Source organism: Cnephaeus nilssonii (genome assembly GCF_951640355.1).
Source record: "Cnephaeus nilssonii genome assembly, chromosome: 10".
NCBI classification, from domain to species: Eukaryota; Metazoa; Chordata; class Mammalia; order Chiroptera; family Vespertilionidae; genus Cnephaeus; species Cnephaeus nilssonii.
The window spans coordinates 78,666,864-78,679,346 of NC_137081.1; the positions used below are offsets into that span (position 1 = coordinate 78,666,864).

Consider the following 12,483-nt stretch of genomic DNA (forward strand, 5'->3'; position numbering starts at 1 on the left):
GCTCCCAGATTAAATCTGCAAAGAATGAAGCTGCCTGTGGGAAATGCCAGCTTTGCCCATTGTCCCTCCCGTGGGGATTCATGCTTTTTTTTTTTTCAAGTTTCCAAATTGTTCCAAACTTTTCTCACGTTATTGAGTACCGTAACCTCCCGTGCACAGCTGATGGAGGAATGCGGCCAATCTCACCAGGCAGAGACCTGGGCCCCGGGAGGTTTGCAGCCACTGGCCGTGGGATGAATTAAACCACAGCATGGAAGGCTCTGGAGAGGCGGAGGGAGGTGGATGGCCAGAGGCTGAGCACATCTTTTATGGGTTGGACAAAGCAGCCTTTTCAAGCTCTCGCAGGGTGCTCTGAGCCTGTCTCCTCTCCTTCACTGTGAATGTGACTGTGGAGATCTCAGACATTCTCAGAAAGCCAAGCTGCGGCAGTCCGCTCACTGTGCGGTCTATAATACCCAAACTCACTGACAGGATTCCTTCTGATTTCCGAAGGAGCTTTTAATGGTGCAGGGGAAGAGGAGGGTGGAGGCGAAGCATCACCAAAGAGCATCTATCCACAGCAACTTAGGACCCTGAAGAATTTTTTAAAGAAAATATGCTAGCGAGCATTATGCTAAGCCAAATAAGCCAGTCAGGGAAAGATAAGTATCACATGATCTCACTCATACGTGGAATCTAATGAACAACATAAACTGATGAACAAAAATAGGCCCAGAGACATAGAAACATCAGACTGTCAAACCTCAGAGGGAAGGCAGGGGAGGGGAGGGTGGGGGAGGGAGATCAACCAATGAACTCATAAGCATATATGTACAACCCATAGACACAGACAATGGGGTAGTGAATGCCTGAGGGGGTGGGAAGAGGAGTGGTAGAAATCAGTAGGTGGGAAAATGGGGATATATGTAATACTTTCAACAATAAGGATTATTTTAGAAAGAAAATAACAAACAAATAAAACACAGACAAACAATATATATTGTTGATAGCAAGAATAATTTTTATGAAAATCTCTTAGATGTAAATAAATGTTCACAGCTTACTGAAAAGCTGAGATTCCAGGGTAAGTGTCTGACATATTTTCAACCTCTGCTTATGAGCACATGGTTAGTGTTGAGAGTTATGGGACGGAGGTTAGCTGGTGTGGAGACGCCAATGGTAACTGCACTCTTTGTCAAGAAGAATTAATGGCGAAATTCTTCACCATTAATTTTATAGCCTTAAAAAAAGGCATTAGGTCACTGTGCCCACATCCCACCAGGTCTCCAGGGTGCTGGTTTGTGATTAAACTGCAAGTTCCATTGAAGAGAGGTGCGGCGATAACCTGTGATCTCCATTATGGCATTGACTGGTATAGAGGGGAGAAGAGAAACTGAGCTTGACTCCGGCAGTATGGCATCAAGATGAAGTTGTGCAGGCCCCAGAGCCAGGCTGCCTGGGTTCAAAGCCCCACATGGCCACTTTGGAAGTCAGTCATAGGAAGAACCCGGCAAACTAGAGTTCACATCCTTGCACCAGCTCTCCCTGTGCTGTGTGATTTCCAACAGACCCTCTTGCTGACCCTCAGGTTCCTCCCTAGTAAACAGGATGGTAATGTTTCCTTCATGGTGTTGTTCTGAAAATTAAGTCAGAGTGCTATGTAAGTGGCTGGCACACAACAGGTGCTTAGCCAAGGTTAGTTCCCTCCTCTGTCCTTCCATTGCCTGTTAGCAATACTATGAAAAAATACCAATGTCTGTGTAGAATGCAGTATGTTTTTTCTATGTCATTTCTTGGTCACTTCTCCAAAACTAACCCTAGTATTGGGTAATGTCTAAGGATAAGAAGTTGACTTTTCTCAGTTAGTAGGTGAATCATCACTACGGGTTCTAACAGCAAATGCCCACTGCTATTTGTGTGGGTGTATTTCCCAGGTGTTCCCTGCCTGTCAAAGTCATGAAGTCACATGACGTTGTAACCATCCAGTGTTAGAATGGAAGGTTCCATAAAGACATGGGCTAACTTACTTACTTTTCCATTTATCCTCTACCTCTCATGTACCCTGAGGCCATACTGTCTTTGGTTATTCCCTAAATGTACCTTAAACTTACCTTCCTAGTTTGGATCCTTGCTATCACATTTCTTCTGGAAATCATTCTCCCCATTTTTAAACTAAAGCAAACCTTGCCATTTTTCAATGGCTAGGTAGGTTTTTAAAAAAGCAACACCTTTCCTCATGTGGTTTTTGAGGTTTTTCCAAGCAGGTGTATGGTCTCTCTCCCCTGAATTTCTAGAGCACCCATTTGTGCTCAGGTCCTCTCCTCTGCTGGGTGCATGCTTCTTGAGGGCAAGTCCTTATTCTCTTTTTCTTTAAATTATATACTGCTTAGCTCAGAACCTGGCAAAGTAGAAATGTGCTTCCTAGTTAATTAAGTTGCATTAATTAATTAATGTATGCATTTATTGTGAACATATATCAACCACTAGAACAAAGGAAGTTCATTGATGGACTTTTGTTATAAAAGTGTGATCCACACGACTATCTCCTTTCTGATCTCTGCTTTTCTTTCCTAGCCATCATCACAAAACTGGGATAAAAGGCTAAGTATTGACTCCTCGCTCCCAAGTGGCTTTGCTAGTCCTACCGATGAACTACCTCCGACGCGTATCAAGGAAAGCCACATTTTGGAAGGACTAAGAAAGCTACAGAAGCGCCAAGTGTTACTTGAACCCCCCTCAGTGATAACCAAATGGGGCTATAAAGATTGCATGAACTCCAATGAAGGAATATATTCTCCAGGAATTAAGAGTAGCCCCAAGGAGCACCCGCCCTGCAAAACAGCAGACACGGGGGATGCCTGCAGGGAGCCCCACCAGGCATTTGTTTATGACACAGATTCCCACGATGACGCCGATGAGGGCTCTTCCTCCTTCGCATGGACCCAGGCCCTTCCCGGCCAGGCCTGCAGGCTGCACGGCTGTAGGTTGACCCACAGCGTTTCCGACAGTCTGTTCAGCTGGGAGCTGAACGGAAGACACCTTCCCGAAGGCCCCTCCGTTTACCCCGGAGAGAGACCTGAAAGGCTGAGCAGCTGTGCCAGCAGCTGTCCCTCGGAGAGGAAGCAGGTGCCCGGGGGACAGAGAGACAGGGGTCCCCGCAGCCCGGGCCGCGTGGCTGGCAGCCTCCAGCTTTCAGACACCGACGACAACGACACCCTGGACGAGCTGCACATCGAGAGCAGCGACGAGAAAAGCCCCTCGGACCTGTCATTGGCCACTGACACCGACAAGTCCTCGGAGAACCTGGACGCCCTCGTGGGGCTTGGGAGACCTGGGCTCGGGCCTCCGGGGGCGGGGGAACGGGCGCCCGCCCACCCGGAGCGGCCGCGGACCCTGGGCTTCCTGCGGCAGCCGCGGGGGGTGAGGCGGCCGTCCTCGGAGGAGGGTGTGGCGGTCATCTTTGATGCGGAGGACGGCGAGCCCATCGAGCTCAGCGCCCCGCAGACGGGGGTTGTCGCCGTCACCAGGAAGGAAATCTCCACCGCCCCGGCCCCGCGCCCCACGGCGGGCCGCACGGGCCGCTCAGCGCAGGGAACCGCCGGCCTCCGGCCCGGAGCTGCGCGCGGCCGCGCCTTCGCCTTGGCCGAGGGGCCCGCGGGGGAGGCCGCCGGCAGCACCCCGGGGGGCGGCGTGGGGACAGTCCTGGCCCCCGAGGCAGCGGCCACCGAGCCCCTCAGCCCCAGGACAGCCCCGCCAAACCCCCAGAGACAGAACCCGGCCCGACCCCCGCGGAGCACGTGCCAGAGGAACTGCAGGTCCCCGGGGGCCCCGGGCATCTACCAGAAGCCAAGTCTGACCAAAATCCCAGCCAGGGGCAAGCCCTCCGCTCAGAAACCCAAACTCACGGAGCCCGAGGCCGGCAGGAGGGTCCCCTCCTCGGGCCCCGCGACCCCCGAGAAGTCGCCAGCCCACGACGCTCCGGGGAAGCGGCCCGGCGGCAGGAGGGCCGAGGGCCCCGCGCCCCCCTGTGACCTGCAGCCCGACTCGCACTGGGCGAAGCGCGGCTCCCAAACGTCCCGCCGGAGGGAAGGGGCCCAGGGGCCCACCAGCCAGCCGTGGGCGCCCCTCGGTGGGCCCGGGGGCCAGGGAGAGCCCCTCCCGAGGGACAAGCACTGCCCAGGGCCCACCTCCCCTCCCCCGCCACCCCCTCCGGGCAGGTCGGTCTCCCTGCTCATCAGGCCCAGGTATGAGCCTGTGCCGCCAGCGCCGGCTGCCCGGCCCGAAGCCGGGGGCCCCCACGAGGCAGCCCGGGCAGCCTTCGGACCCCCCCTCCTGAAAGGGTCCTCTGCGCCTGTCATCGCCTCGAGTCAGACAGAAGTGCTGGGGGGGACGCCTTCCGTGGCCTTCCAGAAGCCCCTCCTTGCTCACCCCCTGACCCCCCCAGACATGGGGGTGCAAACCAGATGCCCCGCATACACCCCCTGCGGCTCATTGGTCGTGATGGCCCCGGGGCCCCCTAAAGGCTCTCCAAAGAGAGGGGTCCCCAATACCCCACCTCATCAAACACTGGGGGCCCCACACGCCGACACGGGGTTTCGGATCCCCAAGAGCTGTCCCGCAGCCCATGAGCCGCTGGAAGTCCCAGCCTCCGACAGTCTGTCTCCAGGAAGAAAAGGACCAGCGGGTGGCAGCGTCTCCGCAGCGCCCAAGCCTTCCTTCCCGGGGGTGAACGAGTCGGAGTCGCCACCATCTCCGGGCCACAGCCCCTCCGCCTCCTCCAGAAGCCACAGCGCCCCCCACGGGGGTGCACACCCTGCCGAGAAGGGGGGGAAGCCGCGCCTGGCGGCCGGGCTCCGAGCCCTCCTGAAGTCCCCGCAGCCGCTCAGGAGGAGCTCCACGGTGCCCGGGAAGCAGGAGAAGGACAGTCTCAACGAGGCCTCCAAAAGCTCCGTGGCCGCCAGCAAGCCGAGGCCGGCACACCCGGGGAGTCCCCTGGGCCTTGAGGCCGCGGGGGGCGCGGGGCAGGGACCCCCGCTGGGTTTACGGGCCCCGGACCGCCTGGCCGGGGGGCTGCCCCTGGGAGCGGCGGCGACGCCAGAGACACTGGAACATGGCGCCCCCGAGGCCGCTGGACACGACGGGGTGGAAAGCAGGTCTGTGAAGAGGTCTCTCTCCTCCAACAAGCCCCACCCGAAGCCCGCCCTGGGCATGAACGGGGCGAAGGCCCGCAGCCAGAGCTTCAGCGCCCACGCGGGCGACAAGCCGCCCCTGGAAGGGCCAGGCAGGGTCCGAACTCAGATCATCACCAACACGGCGGAGAGAGGCAGCTCCCTCACCCGGCAGAGCTCCTCCGAGGGCTCCCCCAGCAAGACCCCGGCCGCCCCCACGCCCGAGGGGCTCCCCGGCACCGGGAGGCTCCCGCAGGCGCCCTCCAGGCAGGGCTCGCTGGGCAGCACGGGCAGCGCCTGCAGCCAGCAGGGGAGCCCCAGCAAGGTGCCTCTGCGGATCCCTCCACCGTCCGAGGGGCCCCTCGCCACGCCTGGCCCCGAAGACCCGCCGGCCTGCACCCAGGGAGGCTGCCCGGGTGTGGCTGCGCCTGAGGGAGCCGGCAGGGACCCCTGCGGGGGCCCCCCCGCCGCGGCAGGCTGCCCACGGGCCCCGCAGAGCCCAGGGCGCACCCAGGGCCCAAGCGGGTCTGAAGCCAGCAGGGCCGCCAAGCCAGAAGCTTCTGGGAGGTATCCAGATCCCGCCGTAACCAGGACTGCTGCGAGCCCAGAAGCCCCCCTCTCGCCCTCCATCGAAGAAAAGGTCATGTTGTGCATTCAGGAAAACGTGGAGAAGGGCCAAGTGCAGACAAAGGCCACGTCTGTGGAGGCGAGGCCGCGGCCCGGGCCTTCCTTTGCCAGCTGGTTCGGTTTTCGGAGGAGCCGGCTCCCCGCTCTCAGCAGCAGCAGGAAAATGGAGGTCTCCAAACCCAAAGTGGAGAAGAAAGACGCGAAAGGCTTGGGCTTTGGACACAAGCAGCTAAAAGCTGAGCGGAAAAAGGACAAAAAGAAGCCTGAGCTGCAGCAGAGTGAGGTGGAGAGTGAGCTTCGCAGGGACGCGGGGCTGCCGGGTCCCCCAGACGCTGGCTTCCACAGCAAAAGTAGTCGGAAAGCAGCACAAGACATTTGCGAGCAAGTGAAGTTTGAACCCAGAAACAGAGCCAGTCCTGTTGCATGTCCAACAAAAGACACCTTTATGACCGAGCTTTTGAGCAGGTAACGCGTGGGCCAAGCGGGTGGCGGTGTAGAGGGCCCCTCCCCCACACACAGGGAGCGTTGTTTGCTTAATGAACATTAAATGCCAGCCAAGCATGCCTTTCATACAAGCAGAAGCACATAATAGCAGTCTTTTATACATTAGCCAGAATTTAAACAATGAAATAAAAGTTAGCAATAAAGTGATAATTTAGTCCATGTTACTTTGTTAACCAAACCAATGGTCTTTGAAATTAAAGAATGGTAAGTTTTATCAAGGTTGAAAGAAATTCAGCCCACACTAGGAAGCATGAATGTACCCGCATGGCATGAAATGGAAGCAAATTAAATGCACGATTCAGAGTATGCCAATCTCATTGATTGTACCCAGCAAACGGATACTTAGAAACTTCCAGAGGAAATTACATTTCCTGCCAATCTTAAGCCAGAAATGTAGTTAGCAATCACTTTACAGTGTTTTTTTTTTTTTATCCCCCAATCTCACAAGCAGTCATAAAAATAAAGTATTCTATTATCAAATCTAAAGTGACACACGCCTGGAATATCAGGTAAAGATCTGATCAAGGTCATGGGAAGCACTCTCAGTCGGAGGGTTAAAGACAGAGCGATCTATGGCGGTTACTTTAAACATTAAGGGACTGGGAAGAGTAGGGTGATTGAAGAAGAGCAATGTCATTTATCAGAGGAATCACTTTCTACCTGCAGAGTTGATAAGAGAGCAGCTCAACAGACAGAAAGTGGATCAAGCAATGTTTCCTGCAGGAGCGTGCTAAAGGGCAGCTCCCAGGGCCCCTGTCTCACCAGTGGCTCCAGCAGCGCTCAAGGAAACCACAAGAAGACTCTCAAAACCAAAGCCGAGGCAGAGATGCCGAGGGGCTCCCTGGTAAGTGCTCCACCATCCCGGGTTTGAGCTGTTAGATTCTATGACAGGCTGGTTGGGGCTCTTCCTGCCCTTTGCTGATGAAAATATATGGGCAAGAGATTATGGGGTAAAGAGAAAGTTAAAGCAGAAGAGAACAAAAGAGAGAAAGCTCCGTGGCAACTCTAACAGAGAGGTGGCTCCCCGTCAGCTCCCTTTTCAGAATGACAGTAATCACAGCGCAGGCAAATGAGGCTGCTGGTGTCATCTTAAAATTACACCCTCGCGCTGGGACTCTGTGGGGATGGTTATTGCCAGCATTTCAGCCACGCAGAAAGGGAATGAACATCATTGTGAAAAATAAAAGTGCTAACTATTGAAGAGAATATTGACTATTTTGACGATTTGATTTAAGCATTTCTTATTTTTCTGGAAGTGGTGTGTTCCAGTTCACTCCACCCAAATAGGTGTTAAGACTAAGATATTCTTTCTGGAACTGGACTTCCTAGCACTTAGTTTTTTAATTGAGAGATCCAGAGCAAAGGGGGACATTTTCTTTTTAAAAACAATAAAAGAAGCCCTAGTGGGTGTGGCTCAGATGGTTGGGCGTTGTCCTGTACCCTAGAGGTTGTGGGTTCTATTCCCAGTCAGAGCACATGCCTGGGTTGCAGGTTCCAGCCCTGGAAAGGGTGCAACCGATCAATGTTTGACGTTTCTCACATTGTTTATCTCTCATCAATGTTTCTCTCTCTCTCTTCCTCTTCCCCTCTCCCTCTCTCCCTCTCTCTCTCTCTCTCTCTCTCTCTCTCTCTCTCTCTCTCTCTCTCTCTCTTTCTCTCTCTCTCTTTCTCTCTCTCTCTCTCTCTTCCCCTTCTTCTCTCTCTAAAATCAATAAAAGCATGTCCTTGGGTGAGGATGAAAATAATAAAATAACATTTTTACATTTTCACAGGGAAGCTGCACTTACTGTCCTTATGTTCTTTCTGTTCTTGAATAATTGATTTGTGATGTTCATTCTTTCGTTCCATAAGTTTTAAAGCACTTAAACAAAACAAACAAAAAATACCTCTTCATGGAATTACTGATCGTATCGTATATTTTTATCCTCTTATAAAAGAGATTTTAAAATATAATACATGCTCTCATTTTCATAGGGAATACTTAAAATATGAAGTAATTATACATTTTTTCTAGAGTAGTTCAAAAATAGAAGAGGTTTTAGAAGTAACTATGATTGGCATTATTAGTTATTAATTATTAGTTTAATGACTAATTGATGTTTAGGGTTCCTTAGCATTTCACTGACATACTGTAATTTGAGGCAAATGCACATAGTAGCTCTGACTCTAAAGAGATACAAGGCCTTTTATTTTCAAACTCTGGAATCATATTCAGACTATGCTTTTTGCAAAAGTTTTTTTTTCTTTCTGTTTTTCTCCATTTTTACTCTTGACTCCTTTGGTACCATTTCTTCTTTGAAAATGTAGACGCCCCCTGCATTATAAAACCACAAGTTATAAGCATATCTGAGGCTGACCTTGTAGTGTCACTGTAAGGAAGGAGAGAGAATGGAACGTGGGGAAATGTGCAATATGCCAGAAATTCAATCCAACTGATGGAAAACTGTGATAGCCCGGCAGAGCCTCTTATCAGGCACGCTCAGTTTAACTGCGCCCCATTTAATGTGGTTCTGACAGCAGAGGGTATATACTCGCTGTACAGAAGTCCCTAGAAAAACACAAAGACCCTCTGTTTTGCTTTCACGGTTTCATTTTTGCTTTCTCATTGCTTCCTAATGCCAAAGTGATTTGCCATGCTTGTCCTCTCTCGTCTGCAGCCTTTCACGGGATAGTAATAAGTATCCTTTGGTCATTCCAGAATATCTGCGAGAAACGGTCTTATTATTTTCTGTGTAGTACAAAGATTCCCTGACCACCCCAATATACATAATCAATAGGGGCATGCTAATTTTTCTAGTTAGCTACAAGATGAATTGTCATGCTGGGAGCTTTCCCATACAGAGGAATATTATTAACCTGCATAGTTGGCCAGCTGGTCATTTTTTAAAATGTAAAATGCAACGTTTTTCATTTCATCTCCATAACCATCAGTGTGGTTTGGGCTAAAATTAGTAATTTCAGAAATGACATTGCCATAGTCTCCTTTGGGACTAGTACAAGAATAGCAGTGAAAATCTGTTTATTCTGTGTTATCAGCCTATATAGAAAGGAGATTAGATGTAAAATAAGATGTATTCTAATACCACAGCACATTGATGTGAATACCCATGAACCTTTTAAAATTCAGAGTTTGAGGGCATTTCCCCCCACTAGGGCTCAAGGTAAACTTGCTAATCTGCTTATTTTAAAGTGTGCTGCAAAGAATTCTTCTTGTAGCAATTTTGGATGGAAACAATAGCTGCATATATGCATTACATATCACACTATTTTCTGAATAAAACCAATGTTTCAGAACCTTATAATATCACCATCCCTTGCCATTTACAAACTAGATTGTAGTATTTAGTTTTGAGGATCCTAAGGCATTGTAATTATTTTAATTGACGGTGATAATAGTAGAGGATTATTTCCATACATATGACAAATCCGTGGATGTAGCCAGCCTCCATTTACTTCACTAGTACCTGAACATTCATTCTCAGGATTGCTAGATATAGTCTAACACAGTGGTCGGCAAACTCATTAGTCAACAGAGCCAAATATCTACAGTACAATGATTGAAATTTCTTTTGAGAGCAAAATTGTTTAAACTTAAACTATATAGGTAGGTACATTGTTATTAACTTAATTAGGGTATGTGGTATTTTGTGGAAGAGCCACACTCAAGGGGCCAAAGAGCCGCATGTGGCTCGCGAGCCGCGGTTTGCCGACCACTGGTCTAACATGTAAAACTCCCATTCATGCTTTGCTGAATTGAATTTTCTCTTTTTGAAACTTTCTTTACAGGCTTATGTCCCCATTGATGCTAGCACAGAGCACTTAGCTCCAACTTCTCTGTAATTTGGACAAGGGCCATGTTACTTTGTACTTTTAGTTAAATTATATAAATGCTTTATAAGAGGGGAAAAGGCATCCCCGGGAAAGATGGCATTGGCAGTAGTAAATAAGTCAGAAGGAAATGCACACTGCTTGCTGCAGGTTGCAGGTCCTTCCTTCCAGGAGATTTAGATAATTTTCTGAAGCGAGAAGTCTAAGAGGAAGGGAGCTCCCGCCTCCTCGCTGTCAGTGGTCAAAGCAAAAATCGTAACAAAATTAATGAGACCATACTAGTATACTAGTACCTTCATCATGCAGTGGAAAGTGATAGCCAATTTAATATGGGTATTTTAATTTAAATTATGAGTATTCTCTTCACCTACTGTCACATAGTATGAAAAAAAGCACATGCTAATAAAACATCAAAATGTATCCCATGAAAATGTCCAGTGGTGATAAAATAGCACAATAATTATACAAATTATAATCTTAAATTCTGCAAAATGTTATAATTTCAACATACTTAATGGAACAGTTCTGTTCTAAATGCTGTTTTGATGCCAATAAGAAGCATGCATATTTGCCCTCCTCCTTCGAAGTTGTCTAAATGACTAACTTTTCTAAAGACAATGCCTTCCAGGAGTTCCGCCTCCAAAGATCACTTCCTGCCTCACTGAGCTTCATTGTGTTGTTTGCCTTTACAAAGAGCTTTAACATCCAAATGTCATTTTCTTAGGAAACAATTAGTGTTGGGATGATTCAGAGAAGAAATATATGCAGAATTCCAAAAGAAGGCCATCCCCAATTTGGGGGTTTAATTCTGAAATCATGTTTGTATATTTGTCAGTGGTGAATTATTTTCTCCCTTTTCCCCATGTCTTTTGTAAGTTCATTCCTCCTTGCCTTTTCTAATGATGGGGATTAACACATTATAATGGGAACCCTGATATTTAATGGTTACCTGCTATAGTCTGGTATTTGGTACAGTTCTTAACTACAGCTGAGCCCAAAAAAGTTGGAAATGCACTATTAGAAGACACCCAAGTACTGACAACAAACTAAACCAAAAATATCCCATAGTTATTGCCTATGAGTCACCTTCTACTTCTTACCAATTTATATCTGTTCCTGGTAGAATAATGGCTGAGAAAATTCTAAATCACCAACTACCATTCTTTTCTGAGCCAAACATCTTGGTTTCGTGAGCACTCCCATCATTGCAATGCCTTGCCATGTGGAGTTGTTCCTCTCGTGTCTGTCTCTGGAAAATTTTGAATCTGGAGTGGGCAGTCCCTTACCCCCAGGAAGCTGCCCACAACCTCTCATCAACTTCCAGCACTGCGTGACCATGAATGAAAGTTAATGTTAATTTCTGGCTATGAAAAAAATGTAATTAACAAGGGGAGTCTGCTGCCAACACAAATTATGCCCCTCATTGCCATAGGTAAATGGAATTTTCTAGTCACTCACCACTTTGCATTGAAATTTGTGTTATGGATAGAGTCGACAGGTGTGCCATTCTAAGACACACACCCATTTTACATTCCTTTGTTGATTCTCCATCTATCAGATTCAAACTCAAAATTCCTTCTCAGGGGTCATCTGCTCCTCATGGGTCATTAGTCCAGGAGAGCTGAAAGAACTAGGGGCCTTGTCTGCAAGCCCAGTGTCTCTGATAAATCCCCACAGACCACATTTAGCATTAGCTGTTAAGCACATAAAGCCCTGAAAGGTTCTGACAAGGAGCTGACAGGTGGCTTTTGTTTTCTTTCTTAAATATGGTACTTGGAGAGAGATGATGGGTAAGTCCCACAGAAAGGTCAGTAGGGAAGGAAAGCAGGGCAGTCACACACACACACACACACACACACACACACACACACACACACACACACACACACCACGCACTCGTGGAAATTTTTGCTACTCTTAAATAAGTGTGGTTTATGTATACCTGGAATGCTGCCTACATATCTAACTGCCAGACACTAAGAAAAACATAGTAACTCTTGGGGAGATCTGGAAAGGATGGCGATACCATATGGTGCATGCTGAAAAATTGAGTTACAGCAATGAACAGGGATAAGGAGTGCTCACACTAAGACTGAAATCCTATGTGCCCTGGAACAGATCACTAGCCCTCTCTGAGCCTTTTTTAAATCTATAAAATGAGGATCTTGTTCTAATTATTAGATTCTTTGGTTTAGAATTTTATAGGCTGGTGGAGATGATTCACTTATACTACATCAGGTAGGTTAGCAGGGCACCCCTTTAAGTTTAAAATGGGTCACTTTAGAAACACCTAAAGGAACATGACATACCAGGTGGAGGAAAATATGGAGCATATTGCCATAAGAACTGGTATGTGCTGAAAATACTGATTTCCTTG

At 48.8% G+C, this 12,483-nt stretch overlaps 1 protein-coding gene across 5 annotated transcripts in view; it reads left to right on the forward strand.

Moving 5' to 3' along the window:
- The window catches only part of NCKAP5 (NCK associated protein 5), a 965,452-nt gene that overhangs the window by 844,039 nt on the left and 108,930 nt on the right, over positions 1–12,483 (forward strand). For all 5 annotated transcript variants that reach the window (XM_079782414.1, XM_079782415.1, XM_079782418.1 and 2 more), the window contains 2 exons: positions 2,554–6,239; positions 6,945–7,122. In XM_079782414.1, coding sequence (XP_079638540.1) covers positions 2,554–6,239; positions 6,945–7,122 — 3,864 coding nt within the window. The remainder of the gene's footprint in view (positions 1–2,553; positions 6,240–6,944; positions 7,123–12,483) is intronic.